The sequence below is a fragment of the Rattus rattus genome, chromosome 17 (assembly GCF_011064425.1).
Source record: "Rattus rattus isolate New Zealand chromosome 17, Rrattus_CSIRO_v1, whole genome shotgun sequence".
Lineage (NCBI taxonomy): Eukaryota > Metazoa > Chordata > Mammalia > Rodentia > Muridae > Rattus > Rattus rattus.
This window is the reverse complement of record NC_046170.1, coordinates 7,813,113-7,840,077: the sequence shown is the minus strand read 5'-3', so window position 1 is coordinate 7,840,077 and position 26,965 is coordinate 7,813,113. Positions and strand designations below refer to the sequence as shown.

General features: G+C 37.2%; 1 protein-coding gene across 1 annotated transcript in view; it reads left to right on the top strand.

Moving 5' to 3' along the window:
- Cdh8 (cadherin 8) overlaps positions 1-26,965 on the top strand; it is a 385,799-nt gene that overhangs the window by 201,447 nt on the left and 157,387 nt on the right. Inside the window, exons 5-7 of the mRNA XM_032888162.1 lie at positions 15,259-15,426; positions 19,031-19,218; positions 24,999-25,252. Of these exons, the coding sequence (XP_032744053.1) occupies positions 15,259-15,426; positions 19,031-19,218; positions 24,999-25,252 (610 nt within the window). The remainder of the gene's footprint in view (positions 1-15,258; positions 15,427-19,030; positions 19,219-24,998; positions 25,253-26,965) is intronic.

Sequence of the window (26,965 nt, the reverse complement as noted above, 5' to 3'; positions counted from 1 at the left end):
CATCTGTGCTGCTGTGACAGATTGCCACGTGTCCTGGTAATATGTGCAGAGCAACATTTTCCTCACAGTCCAGGAGATTGTACAGTTCAAGAACAAGGTTTTGCCATGAGGTTTATGTTGCTATACCATGAGCATCACACACAGTAACAGAAAGTGAAGATGAGAGGGACAGGCAAACAGGAGTGAAATTTGCCTCTCTTTAAGAAAGAGACAACAGTAATAGCAACATTAATCCATTTGGCAGGGCAAAGCCCTTATGGCCTAACCATTTTTTAACCACTGCACCTCTAAATACTGTTGTAACTGCAATTAAATTTCAACTTGACTTTTGGAAGGGTTAAACATTTAAACTACAGCCACTTTTCTGAAAAAGGGAAATGCTCTGTATCAACATTGAATGGTCGAAAACTTTGCATGGTTTATACTTCAGGCTCTACAAACTGAGTCAATATTAGTAGAAAAGTCAATGGTGCTCTTGTTTCTTCCTCTACAAGTGAAATGCAGTTGAGGAAAGCCTTTGATGAATGGATAAGAAAGAGCTCAGATGTCATCAGAGGGGAGTTGTTATTTTGTGAGGGCTGGTGAGAAGGAGAAAGGGATTATAGGGCTGTTTCTACAAATGATGAGAGGAACAATGAGAAGGTGTGGCTTTGGTATAGTCACACTGTCTGCCCTATGCATCTAGGAGGGACTGGTTGATGACATTCCGAGTTTCGGGCTACTCTTTTCCAACACAGAAGGGTGGAAATCACTAAGAACCTAATGACATTGAACTGCATAGGGAGGTAGGCCATGCAGTAGTCATTTGTTTTAAAGTGGGAAGATGGTAAGAGGCTCTATAAAGCCTAAGAGACCAAATTTGATAGACGTGGGCCAGCAAAGTAGATTTGAAATTAAGAAGAAAATTACATATCAAAAACAATTGGATATGATTAATGTTGTGATATGTGCTCTCAGTGTTCAAATAGGGCAGTTTGAATTTCAGCTCAGCAATGACTTCGTCTTTTGAATGTTTGAATGGGTAGGCATAGTTCTCTGACCTAATCCTTTTCTGTTTTCTGAATCATCATCCTTTATCACAGTGTCTGTTTCATTAAAGATGTTCTCTCAGTATCATGGGTTTAAATCACAGAGTCCAAAGTTACACAAGGGTGAAGAACTAAAGTGGGCAGATGAAAGCAACATGACTTTCTGCCTTTTCCACATCTAAGAAATTAGAATGAAATTTGCAGGCTTTGACAAACTTAGCGCATGGTGATTAATCACTATGAAAAGGAAAAAACTTAGTTATTTCGCCAGTTTTCTGATTTTTTCCCTTAGATGTTTTTGAATATGAAGGCAATTTATACAATAAATTAACCCATAGGATTCCATTAACATAACGGGCCATTTGCTTCAACAAAGACTATAAGACCTAAAACATTCTGTGCCTCTACCCAGAAACTACCAACAAAACTAAGTTCAGAGTTTGAGAATATCAAATGTCTAGATAAGCAGCTATGAAAAGAATAGTGTACTAAGCTATACAGAATAAATTCTCTTATATTTCGACTCTTTAGGGGTAATGCTGGCCAATTATCCCAGGGACAAAAAGGAATAAAAATTCCTTAAAAGTAAATTAGCTGTAGCTAGTCATCTCTGCAATGTGCCTCTATCTATGATATATGTTTTGGTGTTTTCTGTGTGTCCTTATAAAATATACATATTTACAATAGATAGATTGGTTAAAAAAGAAACAGAGAGACAGAGATATGCACAGAGGGACAAAAAGATATATATATATATATATATATATATATATATAGAGAGAGAGAGAGAGAGAGAGAGAGAGAGAGAGAATATTACAGCTCGTTTAGTGTCAGAATATTGGAATTTAGATAACGTGGATTCTAACGTCATTTGGTAAAGACAGTACTTTAATACTTTCACCATACTGTATTTTAGGAGGATAGTAAAATTATCTTTTCAGTATACTCATACCCATTTCTTTCATTTGATTCCAATCTCAATTAAAAACAAAAGTTACAGAAATCACAACTCAAACATAAGTGGGAAAAGTTGGTGGAGATTTCTTGTTAGTCAAGTACTTCTTGGTACAGAAGAATAGGGGTCTGATTTTATTCTCCAACAAACATGTAAAAGGCTGACCTTTTGGAACATTTTTAAAGTGTGCTTCTCAAATGCAAGCAGAGAGAAAGTAGATGCAGAAAGGTTCCAGGCATACACTGGCCAGGAGTCTATGCACATTGACAAGCTTCATGTGGAGGAAATTACAAGAAACAACACTTGATGTCAAGCTCTGCTCTCCATATGCAGAATCAAAGAAGTTCAAACAAGATCTAAAGAAAAATTTCTTATCTGGCAACATATGTGCTTGTGTTGACCATTGTTGCTTTGTCTGTACCCTACAAACTCTCCTTTATGGGGCAATCATGCAAAGCTACATTCCCATAGTATAATTAATTTAATGTCCAATATCTGCAACACACTCATGATTTTCTGGGCTCCTCCAAAAGGCCCAAGTCACTTTTCAGACATTCTCTCTTCTGAACACAGAGCATGTCTTTTATGTTCAGGCAAGCTATACCGCACAGCTGGGGCCCTTCTTGACAGGCAACCGATGATACTGACATATCCAAAATGCTATGGCCTTTTACTAAAATTGGGTTGAGTGTTCACCAGTAGTCTCTTCTGGGCTCTTTTCTGACCTTTTTAAGTCTGGGTCTTCAACTGCTCAATTTACCTACTCCACTGCACTCTCTTGGCCTCTCACAAAATAAAGCCTGGAATGCTTTGATAAGGCTTTCATGACTTCAAACCAGTACCACATTGGTAAATGTTTCACAACACCTCTTTTTACTGTACTTTTTTTTTATCTAGATTTGAAATGTTATCCCCTTTCCCAGTTTCCCCTCCAGAAACCCACTGTCCCATCTCCCCTTTCCTTGCTTCTATAAGGGTTCTCTCCCTCCCACCCATCCACTCCCTCCCATCTCCCTTCCCTGACATTCTTCTACTCTGGAGCATTGAACCTTGTCAGGAACAAGGGCCTTTCCTCCCATTGATGCCTGACAAGGCCATCCTCTGCTACATATGCAACTGGAGCCATAGGTCCATCCCTGTGTTGTCTTGGGACAGTGGTTTAGTCCCTGGCACCTCTGCAGGGTCTGGTTGGTTGATATTGTACCAAGTGTGGCTGCAGCATGAGGTCCAATCTTGGCTACTTCTGAAACCGAGTTTCTGTTCCCTGACTCTCAGACAACATTTCTGAGAAGATTTCACCTCAAAGATGCTGGTGTTTTCTTAATCGCCACTATTTCTCAGGTCCAGCTGAAGAGCATTGATTATCCCAGAAAAGCAAAGATTTCACTTTAGTGGTTCTGGTCTTTTGTTAATCACATCCAATTCTTCAGATCCAGCTGACCAGACACCATAATTTCTTCCCATCGTGTATTTTCTTCCTTCAGAAGTTTGACATGCCAGGCCTCCACCATCTGCATTGTCCACATTCTTATCTTCTAAGCTCCAACAAAATAGCCTGCTTAGTTCTCAGTGCTTGATGGCTTTTATAGCTCGATGTCCAAAATTCCTTACACGATTTTTCCTAAAATAACATGGCCAGGTCTGCCCCACAAATTCTATTCTACAAAATCTATATTAATCATTGTTCTCTAAGTAAACAAAATTTATATAATATGTATAAATCTAATACATATTATACAATATAGAGGTGTATGTATGCATGTATATATTACAGTATGTGGTCTAGTTGTCCCATTTGTCTAACAATGATTGTTAACCAAGGAAATGTCCAAGAGTCTAGTCGTTTCTCAGTGCCTGAGGCTGGATGTCTCAGCTTGTCTTCAGTATATCACAGAATCCTGAAGAAGCAGGCTATAATGCCAGAGAAGGAAAGAATTTGCCAGTAAAAGACAACACAGGCACTGAGAGCAATCTTCCTCCTTCCACCTTCTGTATACAGGATGCCAGCAGAAGGTGTGGCCCAGCTAAAGGTGGATTTTTCCCACCTCAAAATATCTGGATTAGAGTTATATCCTTTCGCCTCAAAAGATGTAGATTAAAAGTGGGTCTTCCCACTTCAAATGATTAAAAAAATCTCTCATAGGTATACCCAACCACATGGCTTTAATTTAATTCCAGTTGTAGTCAATTTGAAAGTCAAGGATAGTCACCAGAGTGGTTCTATATTCGTTCTGTAGGCAAGGAGACTGTGTTTCTTTCTTTTTTTTTTCTTCCATTTTTAGTTCATTTATTTTATGTCCATAGTGATTTTACCTGAAAAATATTCTAGGTGCATCAAGTGCAAGTCTGGGACCAACATAGGCCACAAAAGTGTATTAAAACTCCTGGAATTCAAATTGATATAAATTATGGGCCATATTTAGGGGCTATGAAACAACACACATTCTCTAAAAAAACAGCAAGTTCTTTTAACTGCTGACCTGTCTCTCCAGCCTTTAGATCCTTTAAAGGTAACCAAATTTGATAATATTAAAACTTGTAATGCCTTCGCTTTTCTGAAAATTTAACTCTTTTCTTTATATCTATGCTTCTTTCATACTATTTCATAACTGCAGTTTTCCCTCCCTCCCCTCCCCTTTGTCTTTTCACCCCCTTTCCCTGGATCTACTCCTGCTTTGTCTCTACTCAGAAAAGAGCAGGTCTTCCAAAGACATCAGGTAAATATGACATAAGAAGTTACAATAAAGCCAGGAACATATTATCAAAACAAGGCTGGATGAGGCAACCCAGTAGGAAGAAAATGGGCTCTAAAGCAGGCACAAGAGTCAGACAGCCCCTGTCCCCCATTAGGTATTCCACAAGCCATGACATATATGCAGAGAACCTAGGTCGTACCTATTCATGGTCCCTGATCTCTGTGAATCAATGTCTTAATTAGGGCTTCATTGCTGTGATGAGACATTATGACCCAGGCAACTCTTACAAAGAAAACATCTACTTGGAACTGGCTTACAGTTTCAGAGTTATCATTATACCAGGAAGCATGGGAACATTGAGGCAGATGTGTTACTGGAAAAGGAACCAGTGTTTTTACATCTAGATCTGAAAACAGTCAGAAGACTGTTTTCCACAGGCAGCCAGGAGGAGGCCCTAACTGCACACTGGGCAGCTTGAGCATAGCAAACCTCAGCCCACCCGCATAGTGATGCAATTCCTCCCAGACCACACCTATTCCATCAAGGACATGTCTCCTAAGAGTGCCACTCCCTGTGGACTAAGCATTAAAACACATGAGTTGATGAGGTCTAATCTTTTCAAACCACCACAGCCAACTCAAGTCCTGGTCAGTTGAGTCTGTGGATCATGTTCTGGTATCCTTAATACCTCTTGCTCCTCTAATACTTCTTCTCCCTCCTCTGCAGGATGCTCTGAACTCTTCCTAATATGTGGCTGAAGGACTCTGCATCTACTTCAACCATTGCTAGATAAAGTCTGTCTGGGCACTCTCATGACAGCTAAGCTAGACTTCAATCCTAGCACATCATACATGCATGAGAATCTGTAAGGTTTTGAGGCTGTCTGTGTCATCGTACCTCCACTTGAGGCTTTGTCTAGTTAGAGAGGATGGCCAGATGAGGATCTATGTCCACCATCACTAGGAATTTTCACTAGTGTCATCACAGATTCTATGAGGAGTTCATTGCACTAGGTTTCAACCTCACTCTGGAAATGCCTGCAAGTTCCAGTAGTTCCCTCCGGTATTTTCTTCTTCCAATCTCCAACCTGATTCTCCCTCTTCCATCCACACCTGCCCCCACACCCTTGAAATTTATTCTATTTACAATTCTCAGGAAGACAGAGACTGTTTACCTAAGAGCTGAAAATAGAACCAAATATTTTTTTTAGATTCAACTTTTAATCATGGATCCACCTATTGGTAAGGGAGTCCAGAAATGTTTTTCAGCTTGTGCGGACTCTGGCTGTTCTTATCTGCATATGTTCAGAATGCCTAGGAGAAAGCATCCAGTTTCAAAGCAGCTTTCTCTTTGCTTTTGTGAGCTACCCCTTACCTATTTAATATACAACGCATTATTGGATTGTCGCTAAAGGAAAGAATGGTGCTATCATAGTCTTTACAAAATCATCCCACTTGATCGATGAGTTCCTGGAAATGTTTTAATGTAATAGAAAAGAAATTTTCACCTTAATTCTGAATTGCAGTAATTGCTAGTGTTTCCAAATAACTCAAAATTAGCCATTCAAGTAACATTAACCATTAGCTAGTCATGACTTGATATTGGAAATTGGAGTGTGTGCAGATGTATTTAACAGAGGATTCAAACATCTATGTGAGCAGCAAACCATACCATGAACTCATTATGTTTGCTGTATTTAACAGATCATAATGGGTTGTGATTGTTAATTCATTTGCTAGGACTTGGTATGCTATTCCATATGGATGGGGACTCAGACATTGCTATTATCTACACAGCAGGATGACTAAGAAGTCATGGTTTCTAATCGAAGGACATACTGCTTGATAAAGCAGGAATTTTACATGCTTTGATGGAATTTTTATACATCATGATACTTAAATGGTTCTTAGTAGTTCTCTTAAAAATGCCCAGCTTGATGTCCTCTCACAGATATTCAAGCCCAGCGACACATGGTAGAGAGTGTCATACAGATGCAAGAATCACATATTCACTTCGTTACAATGCTTAGGTGACTTAGGAGGTAATGGTTATACAAATATCCTACTGAGAATACAGTGAAGATGATTTTGAAAAAAAAATCCAAGAATATCATTTTGTTCATGCTTCATAATCAGAACATTAGAGACCGAGATGTGCTCCTTGTTTAGTCACGGATAATAAACTTTGCTAAAGACTTTCTTCCCCATACCAAACTCCTAAGATTCAAGACATAATAAGTATTCAAATTATAAACAGAGAATTGTTTTTTCATTAGCTGCGGAAGGAGATTTTGTATACTTACCATGTTTTTTCTAAAGATATATAAAGATATAATCCATGGGACTAAAATATAGGTAGAGTAACAACTGTTATTAAAGTGTATAAATACCCACATATATGTATATATATGCATATATATCAAATTTTTCTTCATAAATTCATCCCCAAGAAATTAATTAAAAGGTATTAGTATGATATGTAAATATGTAGCCCATTATGCAGTACTAGTCTCCATTTTAAGGACTTCTGAGCACATCTGCCATATTGTAACACCACAACATGTATACTGAAATGGGTAATTGATTAATAGCCAGTAATTAATGCCAGTCCTGGAATGGTCAAGGTGTCTAGACAAAGAGAAATCTCTCAGTGCTACAGTCTACAATACTGTCACCTCATTCTCATCCCCATTTCTCTTGAATGCTCACACAAACCGAAGCTGAGGCTGTTTTCATGGAATGACAAGGTCAAGTGTTTGACCTCAGAGGCACTTAATGGCCTACTAGCAGCATGAAGATATCTGGTGTCTGGACAGGATGATTATTAGTATGTATCAAAGTTTGCATATTCATAAATGAATCTCCAGACATTTTCCCCAGTTGATAGTCCCCCCTTTGGCTTTTCTTCCCTCCTACACTTTCTTCCTCTTGGTATTATTTTCTTCTCCCTTACAATTACTAAAGACCTGTTCTGCACAGGGATTTTGTTATGTTTTGGCATATGAGGATGAATGAGATGTGGCTTTGCATATGGTAATTTGCTCTCAGGACAGATTGAAATAGTAAAAGCCGTAATGAAATCGAGACAAAACAGAAAATTAATTGCTGTAAGAAAGTTCCTAGCAAACATGCATGAGATAAAAAGGAAGAAAGCAATTAGTTCTACCTGGAAAGGCCTTTTTACTGATGAAACATCAGACCAAACACTGAAAAGATTAATGGACTTTAAGAGGTACAGTAAAGGGAAAAAATGGACTCACTGCATTATTAGTGTATGCACTTGTTGATACACTAATATTTGTGTCATCTCTCAAGAAATTACAAGACCAGAGTCTCAGAGCCATATGCTATGAAGAGAAATACACAAAGTCATGTTTAGGGAAATGGCATTTGCAAAAATTTGATTGTAAAAGAAAAAACCTTCTGTTAATTTTTTTTAACATTAACAGGGCACATTTATACCTCGAAGTGTCTCATTTGTTAATTAAGACTTATTATTTATGCCAATTGTCATCCCTGAATTAATTAGTTAAATTTAATTTATATATATGTAAGTTTACATTTATAAAATGCAAACAAAAATATATGTGAATTTAAAAATTTATTTGTTTTGTATTGCATGTTTATTGGTATAAATGCAAAATACCAATAATACCAAAATACCAAAATACTTACCCTCTCTCTCTCTCTCTCTCTCTCTCTCTCTCTCTCTCTCTCTCTGTGTGTGTGTCTGTGTGTGTGTGTGTGTGTGTGTGTGTGTGTGTGTGTGCTTAAAATTTCAGGGTAAGATTCTTATTTGAAAATATCCTATATTTTTTATAAGTGATATGCACACTTGAAGGAAGTTATTTTGCCACGGTCACATAACTCATAATTTTTTTCATAATAAACTCATATAGTATTGCCTGAGCCTATTCTCTAAAACACGAAGTACCGAGAAGCAGGATTCTTGTCCTTATAGCACCTCCCCAGAATATATCAAATTAACTTTGTATATATTTTACTCTCATTTTTTTACTTGTAAAATACATCAAACATGACATATACTACTTCTAAGGAAAACTGGAAATCTGTTACATACATTTTTTGTTGCTAAATTTTTATGGTGCAGTTGTTAATGCTAGCACAATACTATATGTGTTTACCACTGATTTAATATTTATCTACTATGATATTAAGTAATCTTATTTTTATATTAATATCTTATAAAATATGAAAATACAAAAGATTGAAAACAGAAATACTCATTTGTAATTTTCTTAGAGATATTTATTAGTTTCAAATATCTGATTTAAATATGTAAGTAAAATTTTGATTCCTGGTTCATTTGACTTCTTTGACCTCTATAATTTTGTTGCATTTTCACATTATACTAGATCCATGTTGTATTTCTCAGTATCCAGGCACATACATACCAAAGTTCCCTAAAGATTATCTCTTATATGCCTACCCTCCCAGTAAATAATCTCCAGGCTTCTTATAAATAGTTTACAAGGTAAATGCTATGTGAATAGAGGTTACATCATATAGCTTAGATACTATCACCAAGAAATAACGTCTATATGCATTCATTACATACCTAATTAAAATATATTTTATCTCATAGCTATTGAATATGTAAATGCAGAACTAGTGTCAGTAAATATAGAGTTATAAGATCTACCTTCACTCAGCTGACAGAAGTAAATGGAGATACCCACAGCCAAACATGCACAGCTCAGAGATCCTGTGGAAGAGTGAAAAAAATGGTTAAAGAAGCCGGAGGTTAAGGACACCATAGGAAACTCAACCAATCAACTAATCTGAGCCAATAGAGACTCCCAGAGATTGAACCAGCAAGCAAATAGCATGGATGGGACAGACATACTGCCGCACACGTGTACATAAGAGATGTGTAGCTTGGTCTTCGTGCGGGTTTCCTAACAGCAGGAGCAGGGGCTATCACTGACCCTGGTGCCTGCCTTTGGGTCCCCTTTCCCTAACTGGGCTGCCTTGTCTAGTATCAGTAGAAGAAGGTGCACCTGTCATACTGCAAGGTGGGTGGATAATCATGGGAAGCCTACACTGCTCTGAAGAGAAAGGGCGTGAGGGTGAAAGGAGGGGAGGTGAGAGGGTGGGAATTGGTAGAGAGGCAGGAGAAGAAGCAATCTGGACGTAAATTAATTAATTAATGAAAAAATAAGATCTAAGTGATCCTGTCTTCCTATTGGTCTGTTGTCTTTTATTATCTATCTATCATCTACCTATGTATCTATGTATCTAGGTTATCTATCTATTTATCTATCTATCCATTTATCACCTATCTGCCTATCTATATTTCTGTAAGTCATTGCTTACAAAGAAAGAGAAATGCAGTATTCTTTGAAAACTATGCTGGCTGACTCATTTTCTAAGTTATTTGTGCAAGTGTCCCTCTTTCTTTGGGATTTCATTGTGTGGATTTAACATTTTCATGAAAACAGTAGGATGCATTCCCCCCTTGTATACTTTTGACCTTCATAACTGGCCACATGTGGCACCAATCACAGAGCCAGCAAGAAGGAACGGCGCAGTACAGAAACTCCTACAGGAAACAGTCTCTCCCCACTTACTCTCTTATGAGACAGACCCTCTTTCAGAGACAGTGAGATAATAATTGTACATTGAATCAGCAAGGGCTTCTGGGGATAACAAAGGTAGGGGTTTCATAACTGGTATAATGTGTTCCACAAGACGCATTCAAAAGAGGAGTTTAGCGCAGCATTTTATATCAACTGCAATCTCTGTGCAGCACAATCTGGGAGACCCGCGACGAGTGAATTACAGTAATCAGCCTTCGATATGACAAAAGACTTAATCAGCATCTCCTTGCCTTTCTCATGAAGCCTCTCAATCTGGTGAGATCACGGAAATTATAAAAAGACGTTTTCGAGATGGATACAAAATGCTTCTCAAATGATAATGTTAAAGACAATGGAAATGGAGGAGGGGGGAAGCACATACAAGTTTTATACTTTGAGATGTCTGAAACAGGATTCTAATCAGAACCGTTCCCTCAATGCCTAGACATAAAAAACAGCTGTCTAACATTAGGGAGAACTTAGGCCAATCTGAGATTCTTTACTCTGAAATTTTGCACCATGGAAATCGCTATTTGATTAAATAAAGCAAAGGTAAAAGTATGCCTTTTAAATACCAGAGAACGAGTCACATGGGTCTGGTCGTAGGAAGGTGATCAGTGTAGACTGCAGTGAAAGAGGATCCCCTTTTCACCCTATCCCTTTGCCAGGGTTCCCTCAAATCCCTTACCTTCCCTAGCTATACTCCCCAGTGTCAGTTCCAAGTATGCATTGAATTAATTCATGGAGAACAAATGTTCTCATTAATTTTCTGATTAGATTAGATTTCTTAAATCGAGTTCCTGGGAATTTCTTTTAAAAGATTCTAGTTTCAACCTCCACTGTGAACCTTGAAAGTGATGTTACAGATTGGCTTAGGACCCATGTGTTACTTAAATTTCTATTATGGTGATCAGATACAAGACAGAAACAACTCAAAAAGAAGAATCATTAATTTGGGTTCATGTTTCAGTAGGCTCAATACCAAATATATTTGGGGCCAGAAGCACGAGTAGAAAGGTACCGTTCTCAATGGAAAATGGAGCAGAGAAAGAGGAAGGACCTTTAGCCCATATATAAGTTTCAGTAGAAAGTTCGGTGACCTACATTACCCAGCTACTTCTCAACTACTACAATTTTTATCACTTGTCAAAAGAGTAAAGCCATCTGGAACAAGGTACATAACACATGAATATACAGGGGTTATTTTATATCCTAACTTTAACTACCAACTTGTTTTCCTCAATTAAAAACCCAATTATGCTTGACCTTTCTCAAACTTATGAAAAGTTAGGGTCCTTCATTTTTCGAGAGAAGAGTTTACCCTGGGGATGTCTTGTGATTTAAACGAGGTTAGAAAATTGTAGAAGAGGATAAATCTAAACTTTAGAAATGATTCCTATCTAAAATTTATAAATATTAAGACCAAAGTACAATAAAATTATTGTTTTAACTCAGAGTGTTCCTGGAATATTTAGAGTGAGAAAATGACTTATTTTATTTATTGTGAAAGTATCCTGAAACGCATCATGACAAGCAAACAAAGAAAGAACATCTGTGAGAAGTCAGGGCCAGTAAGCTGTAGGGAAGGGCATGGAGCAAAGGAAATTGATAGGTGCAAAATAAAGTAGTAGACATGTATGAAAATGTCATAACTAAACCCATTATCCTGCATGCAAACTTGAAGAAAAAAAATCAAGAAAAATCACATCAAGGAGCTTAACTAGCTGGCCAAGAAATGTAAAAAAAAAAAAAGTCAAACATCATTTTGAAAAATTATAATCTGTTTATAATTTGTTTGCAAGCTGCAATGGAATCTTAAATGTCCATGACCTCTTAAAAATGCAGCTGAGCATGGCAAACGTGTGACGATTAGCACATAAGTGAGTACACAGGCACTATTGTTCATTGGCCAATATGATCAAAAACAAGGATATACATTTCGCATCTTGGCTATACAAAAGCATTTGTATATTACTCTGTCTAACACAATGTTGGTAGGAAGTGCTTATTTGCCTTATTAAAATCAAAGCTGAAACCTGACAATCATTGCTAGTGAAATGAATGTTTAAGTCTCTGCTAGTGTCCACATGTCCAACTCTTTGAACTACAAATATGTGAAGAAAAGCAGCCTGTTCTAATCACTCATTTTTTCTGCTTTATGCACAATATGTTTTTCATAAACAAGGTACTTGTCCATACACCTTGCAAAGCTGCTGATTTTGTGATGAAAATATGGGCCGAAGCAGCAGAGCCTTTTAATGCAATTTCAGTCTTCGATCAACGCCTCACAGTGCTGTGGACGTGAAATGGCCTATCCTTTGAGTTGGAATAAAAATCTCAAGTAACATGTATAGCTAGGACCCAACATAAAAGAAGAATTCATAGATAAAAGGCACTAGCAGTTTCTAGTACACTGCCTTTGTAGCCACAGGGTAGCTAGAGAGAAAGTTCTAGAAATTCTGTCTTGGATTTTATAATGAATTACTGCTAGTACTGGGGTTAAGATTAGAGGCAGTGGGCTCGGGCAATCTGTTCATTATATGGTTTGAACCAAAGCCAATTACTTGTGTTGTGTGTCCTGAAATAACCTTAGAGGGAATTCCCACTTGCTTTAGCAATCAGGAAGGTTACTCCCAACATCTTAAAAAGGAAGATAAAGAGCAAAGCTGATAGACATAAAACTTTCCTGTATTATATTACTGAACTATTCACATAAGGCAGGTTTCTCACTGTAGTGATATGTGCATGGATCCCGTGGTTCTCAGTGACCTGCCTCATAACCACAGAACAAGTACTGCTGAGCCATCGCTATCTGGAAAACAATGGCATTCTGGCCATGTCTTTTGCCCTTGGATGACAAAGTAACAATATATTCCCACTGTATTTTAAATTTTACAGGGTTTATGATGAAAGGGTAACTTGGTTACAGGAGAACATTGACCTTCAAAGCATGCAAAGCTTACAACACAAGTACCATCAACAACCTTATCTTTGAAAGAGTAAGGGAGACAATGAGATACTAGACAGAGGTTTGCTATAGTGATATCTGTAAATTAGGGAAAAGAAAGAAAATAGCCATGCATGACTATTTTTTTGGGGGAACTTAAAAAATTGTTTTGACACAAACTTGAACAAATGTATAGGCAACAGGGAAGCATAGTGCTGAGCTTGGGAGAGAGCGTGCGCTATATTGGTACATTCCTAGAAGGCTAGAGATCTTGGATGTTCCTATCAGGGGAATAAAAACAAATGACAGCTGCAGAAAAGGGAGAAGGAGAAAGAACAGAAAAAGAAGGAGGAAGAAGAGGAGAAGGAGAAAGATGTAGAGGAAGAGGTGAAGAACAAGAAAAGAGCAAAAGATGTAGTTTGGTTATCTACATGACAATGATGACAAGACTATTAGGTTCTGGAAAGGTGAGGGAACTAAACAGGTTGGATATTTGTTGCTGTGAGACCATGAACTAACATGGTACATTCATTCATATTATGAACATCTATGTGCCTGTAAGGATACACTGTACTGCAAAAGTGTGATAAAAATGCTAGTATTCCACTTACAAATGTGGTTGCATGTTTATAAGGATAGACACAGACAAGAGCTAAAAGCACAATGAACTTGGGTTTGGGCAGAATGTGTACAATACTTATCAATGAACGAAGTTACATGAATAGATAAAGATCTTCAAAGACAAATTTGGGGATATATAAGGTTTTGAATATTTAACAGAATATTACAATTAATAGTAAACAAATATACCTTCAGAAGGTTTAAATTTCCACAAAGAACTTAGGTTCTATGTACTGGATACTGTCTGCAGAGATCTGCAGGGCTCTGGCCCACAGCTTGAGTGGCCAGAGTTGCAATTTCTGAAGGGGAGGAGGAAACAGATCAGGGTGAGATGCCCAGTCTCTTCAGAGACCTCTGCTACTCTGCAGGCTAGGAGCCAAGGGCCCAGCCACTGAGCTGTAAGTGACTATCCTGGGCTTGAGCAGCTTCCAGAGACAAAAGCTTCCAGAGAGCATTATCTTCCCCAAAGTGTTATAGTTCTATAAAACAGACACTGTCATGTGGTCCTTGAGGACCTAACTCCTGTGTTTTATTTCTTGATGCGTGGGCTTCTCAGTTTGCCCCTACATGACTGATTGTCCCAGTCTTCTCTGTGCTTGACTTTGTCACATGTTCCAGGACAGGAACCAGTTTGGGAGTAGATGAAATGCCTACCACCCTCAGATATGAGAATTCACTGGGATTTCTGAATCTGCTCAACCTTCCATGGTGTTGTCTGGTGACAGGGTTCCACTTGCCCAACATAGTAATAATGTGTTTTCTCCTCCCTTTCCCCTCTTCCTTTCTGTATTTTCTCAGTTTTCTAATGCAGTTGTTACTTTTATGGTAAAACAGTTTATACAAGTGAACTGTTTAAACAAAGTGTAAATGAATAACACTACCTTCGTATTTAAATACTTGTCTGCTTTACTTCTGTTTTGTGCTTTCGTCCTCTGTGTTGATTCTGAGAATTCATTTATTTTGTTCACTTTATTAATGAATTTGTGAGGCAAAGAATAACTTATCTTTGATCTTAGAGCCTCCAAGCTCTTGTTGATCATCTTCTAGGGGAACTGGGGTGTGTGACAAATTGCAGGATTCTTTCACTTCTAGGCTTTTCCTGTGTAGATGAGGCTGTGTTGTGATTTATTCTTTGGGGTAGGCAGTTTGTTTTCTAAAATATATTTTTACAAGTTTTCTTATACCTTACAAAAGTTATTTTTAAAGGTTGTCCATGAATGCCTGTGACTACGTTCACATACATTAGTTTTATAGATATTTACTAGTTAAATCTCAACAGAAAATCAAGACTTCTTGTAGTAGCACTTGGTATATGCATACAGGTGCCTGTGTATCTATGTGCCTGTATGTGACATGATCATTTCTTAATGAATATTCTACTAAAGCTCATTCTTCTATTTTGTTTCTCTCAGCTATTATAAAAACTGCCCTTCCTAACATGGACAGAGAGGCCAAGGAGGAATACCTGGTTGTAATTCAAGCCAAAGATATGGGTGGGCATTCCGGTGGTCTGTCTGGAACCACGACACTCACAGTGACGCTTACCGATGTGAATGACAATCCTCCAAAATTTGCTCAAAGTAAGTGGTTTCCTGCACTCGTCAAGAGTCATGGACATCTTTACTATAATTTTCCTCAGCTTTGCAGAACCTGTTAACAGCCGGAGACTGCTTACTTCCAAGTCTTGCCTAACAGAAATTTATATCCATTTTCATAATTTCAAGGACATGGGGGAAACACCAAATATCAAGGGGAAAATAGGTAATGGAGTCAGAAATAACTTGAAAGAGTGATGAAATTCACCTCAGACATTCATCCACTAACTCTCCCATTGTTGTATAAAATAAAATAAGCGTCAAGTGAGAAAAGGAACTATACATTAAAGGTGTTTCCAAACAGATGCTCTCCTTCTTGCTGGTGGGAGAGAGATCAGTAATCATTAATTCCCTCTTCCTAAGGGCATGTTCGCCTTTTGCAATCTCAACAGAATTCCAGGCAGCCACAATAAGTGATCCTTGCAGATGGTCACTATTTCCTTCATATTCAACCTCTAATAAAACGTCTCAAATGTATTTACTAAGCAATATTACACGGGGGAGTGATTCATTAAAGTTTTTTTACACATAGCAGGATGATTCTTGAGTAGAGAAATGAAGGATGCATGGAATTACATGGAATAGGATGAAGGCAATAAGCCAATGGATGTATGATAGACATTGATGCTAAAAATATGCAGCTAAAAACATGTAGCCATAATACTATATAATCACACTAATGTACATATATCTACTTTTAAAGATTCTGAACAGGAATAAATTAGATGATTTTTTCTGTCTAGTATTTTTTTTATTTAATATAATTTCCTCAATGCTCAACTATGTTGTCAAAGAAAAGACATTAATTAATGCTGGAAAAATACATGGATACTATAGTCATAGGCACCACTATTTACTTATTTAATAATTCATTGATAGGTATAAAATTATTTCTATTTTATGAGCATTGTAACTAATATGCCCATAAATTTGTACATACCTGTATTATTAGCATTGCTCTAAATTTGTACATGTACACTCATATATATAATATTAGTATATATTATATATAATATTGTTTATATTGTTAAATATATACAATAACAAAATGATAAGGATTTTGCTGCCAATGAAAGTCAGAGAACCAGTGAGTTATGATTGATAAAAGGCACTGAAAAATGAGGCTACATATGTGCAGTTTCTGAGTTAGTATACTATATTAAATACAATGATGTTTAGTCTAAGATCATTAGAAAATTATTAAAATATCATTATCTGTAGGTGAATTGACTGAGTTTTCTCAAGAGTAATAAAAAAATGAATAAATAAACATGCAGACAGACGGATACTTTACCACATTACAGCTCAAAAACAGTAAGTTTATAAACATTCCTTTCAAAGATTTTAGGAGCCACGGGATACAGTGTTGGTACAGGTCTAAGCAGAATAAAGTATATGGCCTCAAAGTAGTTACATGTAAACTATGCAATCCTAAGAATGTACTGTCTTCCAAATTTAAGGAGATAGCTTATAGCACTTCTGATAACAGCAGCTAATGTGCTCTTGGAGCTTCCTCCTGGTTTAGGAAAAAACACCGCGAAAACTATTTTTTTGAAAAAGAATGCCAAGGAATGAAGAAAAGCAAGGAGGGGAGAGAGGGACAGGGTGTGTAGTTCTAAAACGACGTATTTGATAAATCAATTGAGAAATTCGTTGCCAAAAGATTCCAGGCAGAAAAGTATAGAAAATATTTTCTAAGTAGAGATGCAGCTTTTCATGTCTAACATCTTGGAATTATAAAACTTTTGCATGATATCTATTAAAAGTAATGTTACCCTTTTTTCTACGGTCTTTATTTGGTCCTGCTACCCTCACCGAATTAATGAGCTCGTCTTTTTACTGAAAGAACAATTTAACAGTTTTGGTGGGTTTCTAAAGCAATTTCCTTTGCAAAAAGTAATGATTAATGTATGATCACCCAATAAAATGAATCCAAGAGCAGTGGGTAAAGAGGTGTTGCATTGATTAACCTTTGAAGGCTCCCCGGTGTAAGATTGGTGGGAAGATGAGGTCCAAAATTTGGTTATTAACTTTGTGGCGAAATCAAGGATATCCTCTAAACTTACCTAGATACAAGCTATGGCGGCTTGTGTTTAGATAGGACGTATTGTCTTTGTCTACTCTTACTTTTGAACTGTATTTGCAAAATGGTTTTGTTCTTCAATACCACAACTTTACAATTCCAAGAGATAATTTTGCTTTCTCATTAACAAGAATTTAAGGAAGTCTGCTCTTCAAATTAATCCGTCAAATTCTAATGGATAAACATATTACGGTTATCCAGGAATTCAGTGTCTGAGCTTACATTACAATTAGGTAGTGCTCTGCAGATTTCTTTTTTCCATTTAGGGGTGATTGCTGTAGGACTTAGTCTTCCTGGTTGTCTGAGTTTGGGTTTGCCTGAAACAGGCCCTGAGACAAGAATCTTATTATAAGTAATTTAATTGCCCCCTTTGAGTGCCGAAAAGAAAGTAAAAACGGCAGGATAGAAAGCCAGAGGTGTACAGGATCCAAACAGTTAACTCTGTGGATGAATGTACCTTTATCCTACTGAGAAATGTCTGAACCGTTGGAAATGTAAGGAAAGAAAAATAGTAACAACACAACGTTATCCTACCAGAGAGGGGGAAAGTCTACTATTTCATAAACTAACTCCTGTGAGTCTTAGATGACTGTTTCCATGGCATGAATCAATGCTTGAGCAGTTCCTCCAGCCTGACATGCAATGGATGAAATAGAATCTGAAGGTGAGATAAAGCCCTGAGGCAAAGAAATGTAGGGAAAGGTAGACAGATGTAGGGCAGATGAGCAGTAATGTGTTAATGGCCAGGGAGAGTGGTCTAGTACCACAAACCTCCACTACTCCAATGAAGATAACTGCATCCAACATCACAAAGAAGAAATTGGAATAAAAAGTAGGACAAACACCCCTGATTAGACATGCTTTACCGTCCCCAAAGGAGAATGAAAACACATTGTAATTGTATTTTGCCTAGGGAGTTTTGAAGGTAGGATTCTAGTCTTCAGAGCAATGAAGAATTTAGTGACAAGAGGAGTGTTTCATGTATCTGGGTAGCATGCTGCAGGGCATGGCAGAAGTGTAGTAATTGGATTTTATCAAAAACGGTCTGCAAGTTTGTAAATACAAAAGTAAGATCAAATGTGACTTTCAACACATTACACATTGCATCTCTCTATGCTGAAATTAGCTAAATATATTATGTGGGGCAACAATAAATATTCCTGCAGGCGGGCGGTGTGATTTTACAGAATTTAGGAAACAAAATTTTAATAGACACACTAATATTCTGGTAAGGCTACTCCAAATAAATACTTGGTAACCGTACAGATAATACGTATGGTTTCTGTCTTTAGAGAATGAAGAGGACTCACTACTTCTGGGAAATACTTGTTTTATATTTGTTTAAATGAGTGTGAATTTCACAGATGAGATATTTTTCCATTTCTATTTCTGTCTTGATAGTAACTCTAAAGACTCCATAATACAAAGTGTCCAATTAACCTTGCTAAATTAATTAGTGACTGAGTAATGTTTTTATAATACCCAATGTTCTTCATCTTTTTAAAGGTTTGTATCACTTCTCAGTACCAGAAGATGTGGTCCTTGGCACTGCAATAGGAAGGGTTAAAGCCAATGACCAGGATATTGGTGAAAATGCACAATCTTCCTATGACATCATTGATGGAGATGGGACAGCACTATTTGAAATCACTTCTGATGCCCAGGCACAGGATGGTGTTATAAGACTAAGAAAGGTAAGCTAAGGAGTATTTTATTCATCTTCTAAATATCTTTGAGAAATCTGACTTTTGATATCTGTGAGAGCTGAGTAGACAGATAGAATCCAGAGTTGGTAGATATTTAGATTTAAGATGAATGGTGGGTTAAAAAGGTATACATAACAGAACTGTTCAGGATTTCTTGTCTCTTAGGGCCACATCATGTTTTAGATGTCCCCCTGGTAAACAGTTACCATGTTGTAGCTAGCCTACTCCTACTTATCTCCACTTTTATGATTCGATGTGTTTTCCACTAGGGGAAAAAACAAACACAAAAACATTCAATCTTTACACAGGGCACTGAAGTCATTATCCTTAAGGGAACCCTCAACCAATGGATAGACAGATACTATTGGCTGATAAAATTATTCCAGGGTACAATTACTTCCAGTTTAAATGGAGTCTCAATGGAGACATGTGTCAATTGCCCCCCCAGGAGTTACAAGTTCAATAGATTCTAGACTTTTTCTGTGTAACTCTCATATTTCTGATCCCCTGTTTCTTTAAATGTCCCTCCAAATACATTGGCATTTTTCCTTGGGCTTTATTGAAAATTGTGCTTAAAAAGAAATGTATATAAGAAATACTCAAGTTAATAATAATAAAAAAAATGTGACAAAAAAAAGAAACTGAATGATAAGCAAGACGCTCAGGCTCCAGCATCCTGTGTAGCTCTGAAGTTCAACATGGAGAAACTCCTACCACTGGTTACTTTAAATATGTCGAAAGCCCAGGCTTTGTGGGAAATAAATCTCATGTTATCCTTGTTCCAGAGATGAAGCATTAGGATAGGAAGGCAACCTTCTAAAGAAAATGAAGATTTGGAACATTTTGAACTGTCTCTTTTCTTCTTGTTTTTGTACTGTTTTGTGGTGCATGTGAACCACTCTATATGGTTTTCAATTTGTAGTCTTCATCATGGTCTCTTATCTTCATAAAAATCATGTAGCAAAGAGGTCAGGAAGAATAGTACAAACTTTTACTCATGTTAAATCTATCGCTGTGGATGCCCATAATTCTCTGTTCAATATTATTCTTCACATCCTTTATTGCAAATGCTATTTTAAATAGATTGTCTAATTTATGAATGACAAGTGATGATATACACTATTGGGAACCAGTAATGTTTTTGCTGCTGTCTTTATTAGCATTAAATTGACACAGTGTTAAGTCTACAGTGTGGCTCTACAATGTTGTATGATAATCTAAGTCAGCTGATGATGTAGCTCAGTGGGATCTGTTGTCAATCATGAGCAAGACCATAGAGTTCTATCTTTGGCACCTCAATAATATATGTGGAATGGTACTTCTCTAAATTTTATATTGAAGAGGAATTATCAATGGAAACCTAGAATTTTCTGGCCATTTTTTAAATAAAATGCTTACAGATGATGCTGGAGACAAATGGCCATATTTATTGTAATTCTTCAGTGAGAAACATTATTTTCATGCCAGGATTCAAGTTCAGAACTTTGAGTCAAAAAATAGTTAAAGGCTGGTATTTGCTATATAATTATACTTAAGTCAATTATTGAATAACATGCAACCAAATTTTTTTTTACCTAGAACTTTGTAATGACATTTTTATTGTCTTTAACTGCCACCCACCCTTCCTATTGGGTAGTTTTATAAATTGAGACAATTAGTTATTCATTGTGATTCTGTCCACTAATATTTATAAATCTGGAGGCATATGTGATGAACTTAGTGCCATGAAACAGAAAAGTTGTTTTTAGAGACTGCTTATAAGTGGTCATATTTCAACAGCCCACTAGGCTACTGTTTATTAACTGATAAAACTAAGGAAATGAGAGGACATTTGGACACATCATAGTTAAACTGAGCTGAAAATCACAGACAAGCAAACAAACAACAAATGTCCTCAGGGAATTGCCTTATTTTGTTTTGTTACTGAAGCAAACATGGAGTATGGTGCACAGAGCCTATTTACCCACTTAGGCAGGCTGGGCTACAGGACCTTTTTATGGAAGATTCTAGAAACTATGTGGAAAATGCCTACAGAGCTATTATTTGATAATGGGCTTTGTGAATGCATAAGGTAAAGGAAAGGGAAGATGTTGATCAAAGAGTTCAAAAATACCAAACTAGATATAATTTAGTGAAAGTTTGTGCCCAATTATGACCACGGCATTTCTACAAGAATTGATTTTTTTGTTTGTTTTTCTTAAGGTGAGAACTTTTTCCCATTAATTATTTTTTCCTTGATTGAAGTCCCTTTTACTAATATCCTCCAAGTCCCACCTTTATACCCCCTTCCCACCATTCTTCTCCCATTATCTTCCAAAAAGGGGAAGTCGCCCATGGGTAACAACCAACCCTGGCATATCAAGTAGCAGTAGAACTGTGTCTGCCCTTTCCCACTGAGGTCAGACAAGGCAGCTCCGCTAGGAGAAAGGGCCCAAATGTAGGCAACAGAGTCAAAGACAGCACCTACTCCAATGGTCAGGGGACTCAAATGAAGACCAGGCTGCACATCTGCTACATATGCTTAGGGGATATAGGTCCAGCCCATACATGCATGAGGTTAGTACTTCAGACTCTGTGAAGTACCATGTGCCCAGGTTAGTTGACTATGTAGGTCTTCTTGTGATGTTCTAAACCCCTTTATCTTTTTCAATTATGTCCCCCACCCTTCCTCCATACTCTCTGAGCAGCACTTCATCTGTTTCAATAGGCTGCTAGATGAAGCATCTCATAAGACATTTATGCTATACAGGTTTGCAAGTATATTAGAGTATCATTAAAAGGATCAGGGGTTGGATCTCCTGCATGCGATGAGTCTCAAGTTGGGCCATTTATTCATTTGCCATTCCCTCAATCTCTTCTCCATCTTTATCCCTGAACAACTTGTAGGTGGGACAAATTTTGAGCTGAAGGTTTTGTTGGTGGGTTGGTGTCCCTGTCCTCTACTGCAAGTCCCATCTAGTTATCACTATAGTTAGCATCTAGTAACTATAGGCTTCACCTCTCCACTGTTAGGAGTCTCAACTATGGTCATATTCATAGAGTCCTGAGAGTATCAAAATCCCAGGTTTTCATGTTGCCCCAGATATGCCACTACCACCAATTTCTGTTCCCAGTCCTCTCTCCTCCCAGCCCTTACTTGCCTGTTCTCCTCATACCTACTTCCTATTCCTGTTCCTCTTTCTACCTTCTCTCCCAGGCAGTTCCACCCTCCATCCACTTCTCATGTCTATTTCTCTTTCTGAGTGAGAGTCAAATATCCTCCCTTAGTCCCCCATAATTCTATTGGTCTCTGGATTGTAATGTTGTTATTCTGCACTTTATGGCCAATATCTACTTATAAATGAATACATATCATACATACATATCATTTCATGTCTGAGTTACTTTGTGGTACAAAGCTAAACAGAGGACTCTTAACAGAGGAATTTCTAATGGTTGGCAGAGAAGCACTGAAAGAAGTGTGCAATAGTCTTAAACATCAGAGAAATGCAAATAAGCTCTGCGATTCCAACTTACAACCATAAAAATGGCAGAAACAAAGACACCTCAAGAGATAGCATATGCTGGTGAGGATGTAGAGCAAGGTGGGAGTGCAACCTTGTATAACAATTTGGAATTCAGTTTGGTACTTTGTGAGAAAACTGGGAATAGTAATACCTCAAGACCCAGCTATACCACTCCTGGACATATAACCAAGAATTTTCTACCATCCTACAAGGACACTTGCTTAGCAACTTTATTCATAGTAGTCAGAAACTGTAAGCAATCTAGATCTCTTTCCGCCACAGAACAGATAAATAATATTGTGGTATATTTATACAATGGAATACTACTCAGCTATTAAAAATGAAGAATGGAGTTGTTGTCTTAGTCGACGTGTGTTTTTATGCACAAAACATTATGACCAAGAAGCAAGTTGGGGAGGAAAGGGTTTATTCAACTTGCACTTCCACATTGCTGTTCATCACCACAGGAAGTCAGGACTGGAACTCAAGCAGAGCAGGAAGCAGGAGCTGGTGCAGAGGCCATGGAGGGATGTTACTTACGGGCCTGCTTCCCCTGACTTTCTCAGCTTCGTTCTGGTAGAACCCAAGACTACAAAACCAGACATGGCACCACCCACAGTGGACCCTCTCACCCTTGAACACTGATTGAGAAAATGACCTATAGCTGGATCTCATGGTGGCATTTCCTCAAGGGTGGATCCTTTCTCTGTGATAAATCCAGTTTGTTTCAAGTTGACACACAAAACCGTCCAGTACAGTCTTAATTTCCACCTAACTGCTAAGGGAATGAGATGAAGGATGTGTCAACTGAGTTCTTTCTTTGTAAACTAGCCTATTATTGCGCCTTAAATTATACATTTGTCAACTAAGTTGGTATGAAATTAATATCAAATTAAAATTTCTGTTTGTCCATTAAAATAATATTAGTATATTACACAGTGCATATTTTAAATATATTTTGAGACATGCCTAGAATAAAGATCTATTATAGTGCAGAAGATTTGCAAAGCTTAAATAACATTTTACCACTCTAAATCATTTCTTCCAAACTAAAAACATGCCCATTGTTATTTTATAATCAACAGGGAAGTATATTTTGTAATGTTTATCAGAAAATATTGCAGAGAAAAGCTAATTCCCATTATATCTGAATTCAAACATGAAAGCTAGCATTGAAGTTTGAAATAAGAATATATATTTAATCTTGCACAATTACTCCCATGCTAGCTTTTGTTCCAGCTTCCATTTTCTAAAAATCTGCATTGCAGATTTAAAATTCTGTTTCTTCTGAGAAATTGTGATGCATATATAAACTATCTATTTGAATCCTGACAGACTTACATTCTTAAAATCTGGAATATTATAACTTGCCAAGAATCTCCCTAGATGGGTTCTGATGTATGTAAGGGGAACATAGACACTTACCTTGCTCCATTTACACCACAAACCCGGTGGACTATTCAGAAATGAATGATGACTCTTTCGGAGATATCATCAGGAACAGAGAAATGATATAATTTCAATTTTGAGTGGTTGATGTGCAAAAGTCAGAGCTAGTGGAGTCCATTTGTTTGCCTTCCCATTTTTCCAAGTGTAAACAAAAATAGGTTTGCATGTGCAAGCATTTCACTTCATCGGATTGCCTGCTCCATAGCACAGCACTGTTGACAGAGACCTAAAGATGTCCTAAGAAGAAATAGACCCCATTTAAGTCACATAACCAGTTAGAGTAGAAATGTTGTGGAAATTATATAAACCACTCTTTGTTAGGTTTAGTGCTAAACCATACTTTGTAATATCTTTTGGGGTAAACAATGGTCATTTCTACTCTCTCCATTTCACACACCGTGCAGAAATGATAAAATACTGTTCCCAGATAGAGATGCGTTCAGTGCTGCCTTATCTGCCTGCAGCAGAAGCTCGGTTAACCAAGTGTTTAGCATGCTGGTCATGTCATCGATAGTAAAATTTTATTACGACTCTGAAGTGAAAATGTTACAATTCATGACTGGGAATATTTTTGTGAATTCCAAGTGAAATGAACAAAACACAACAGAACAATAGATTAGACTCTCTGAGCTTGTATAATAAACAAGTATCAATGAATGGCTTGTAAAATTTATAAGTTGAATGGGGGGGATATAGCCCATTAACAATCACAAACCAGCTTAAATGAGAATAACTTCCATCCATCTACATTATACTCATTTGTTCTTGCTGTGGTTTAGTGAGAAGAATTTATCTTTGTCATTTTTTTAACAGCCTCTGGACTTTGAGACCAAAAAATCCTATACTCTGAAGGTGGAGGCGGCCAATATCCACATCGACCCACGTTTCAGTGGCAGGGGACCCTTTAAAGATACAGCAACAGTCAAAATTGTTGTAGAGGATGCTGATGAGCCTCCGGTCTTCTCTTCACCGACTTACCTCCTTGAAGTTCATGAAAATGCTGCCTTGAACTCTGTGATTGGCCAAGTGACAGCTCGTGACCCTGATATCACTTCCAGCCCAATAAGGTATTTCATTTCTAACTACAGTATGTGCTGCATCACTGGACAAGAGAAGGAGCCTTGGGACTGTGCCCCTGTGATGAAGGACTTTCCATTATTTTATCCTCTGTTTCTGTGTTTGTGTGTGTGTGTGTGTGTGTGTGTGTGTGTGTGTGTGTGTGTGCTTGTGTATGTACATGTGTGTGTACGTGTGCGTTGCATGTGCACGTGTGTTTCTGTGTTGTACATCCACCGTCTACTAATCTAGAGAAAATGCCTAGGAATGGGAATATAAAGATAAGTCATGTTATTCCAGCTCTTGAAAAACTTGAAGGAGATAAAAAATTACAAATGTTTTAGAGCACATTGGGAAGAATCTTTTACATTTCATGCTTTATATATTCTATATTTTTAGTATTGCATGAGCATTGCCAGTTTGTATTTTGTCGCTTCAGACAGATATAGTGAATTATATTTTAGAATTCAGAAGTATGAGACCACCGTGTCAATGCAATCAGATGTCCCTATCTTGTCTCTGAATGTGGCTTTGAAATTACCTTATTCTCAGTTTCTGAGCATTACTGATAAGTCAGCATATCTAGACCAGTTTCTTTCACAAAAAAAAATTTCAATGTCATTTTAAAATGATTTGTGTTTACAATACTTTTGCTCAGAATTTTTTCTTAGGATGATAACTAATCACTTCAAGTTATTTTTTTTTCTTGTTGTAAGATATGATGCTCAAATCTGTTTTTATGTTGATTTATAGACATTTTTTCTCATTTAGAAGTCAACAAAGAACAGTTTAGGTGCTCAAGCTAAGTAAGTTTTTTGCAAAATCACACCCAGAGTGCATTGTGTTGTGTACTGGTCTCCAAGGATGAAGTGTTGGGTAATGATGTGTTTAACAGTGGATTTTAAATATGGTCTTGTGTGTGTGTGTGTGTGTGTGTGTGTGTGTGTGTGTGTGTGTGTGTGTGTGTGTGTATGCACGTGCATGTGTGTATGTGTGTATGTGTCTGTGTGTGAGAGACACAGACAGACACAGAGACAGACACAGACACACAGATAGGCACAGACAGAGACAGAGATAGAGGGGTTACACGTCATATTAAATATTTCAACTTCTAATCTACAGTTATTTAAGGCTATCATCTATGCAATGATTTTTTTTCTGATAAACTCTAGAAGAGTAATTTTCTGGATCTTGTACCTGTATACAATTTAAATTTTATAACACTTTCGTTTCTTAGATGCTCTTCCACGTATTTTGGTCATTACGTGCTTATGTGTCAGAATTTTCATATCCTTCAGCTATGGTTCATCTTAAAAAATAGAGGCTTTGCAGGCAATGGAACATTTATGATTGTTTTGTATTTTGTAGTTGCATAGAAACATATATTCAATAAAAATAATTGTTGAAGAAGAGGTCATTAATTTGGGTAGCTATGGAAACATGAGGATTTGGAGTGTTAATGGCAGGGTTGGAAATGATGTAGCTGCAGAACTCCATGTAAACGTTGAAAAAAAAACACAATTTGAACAATTACTCAATATATTATTTTTCATTAATATTTACTTATAAAATTAAAAATATGTTAAGTTCCCATTACTTGTATGGTGATAAAGCCATGAGGTTAAGGTGAAATTTTTCAGAAGTCAGTGCCTCAAATGACAGAAGTTTGGACCAAAATTGGAGTTATTTTTACATCTATTAAAGCTCTTATTAAAATATACTTT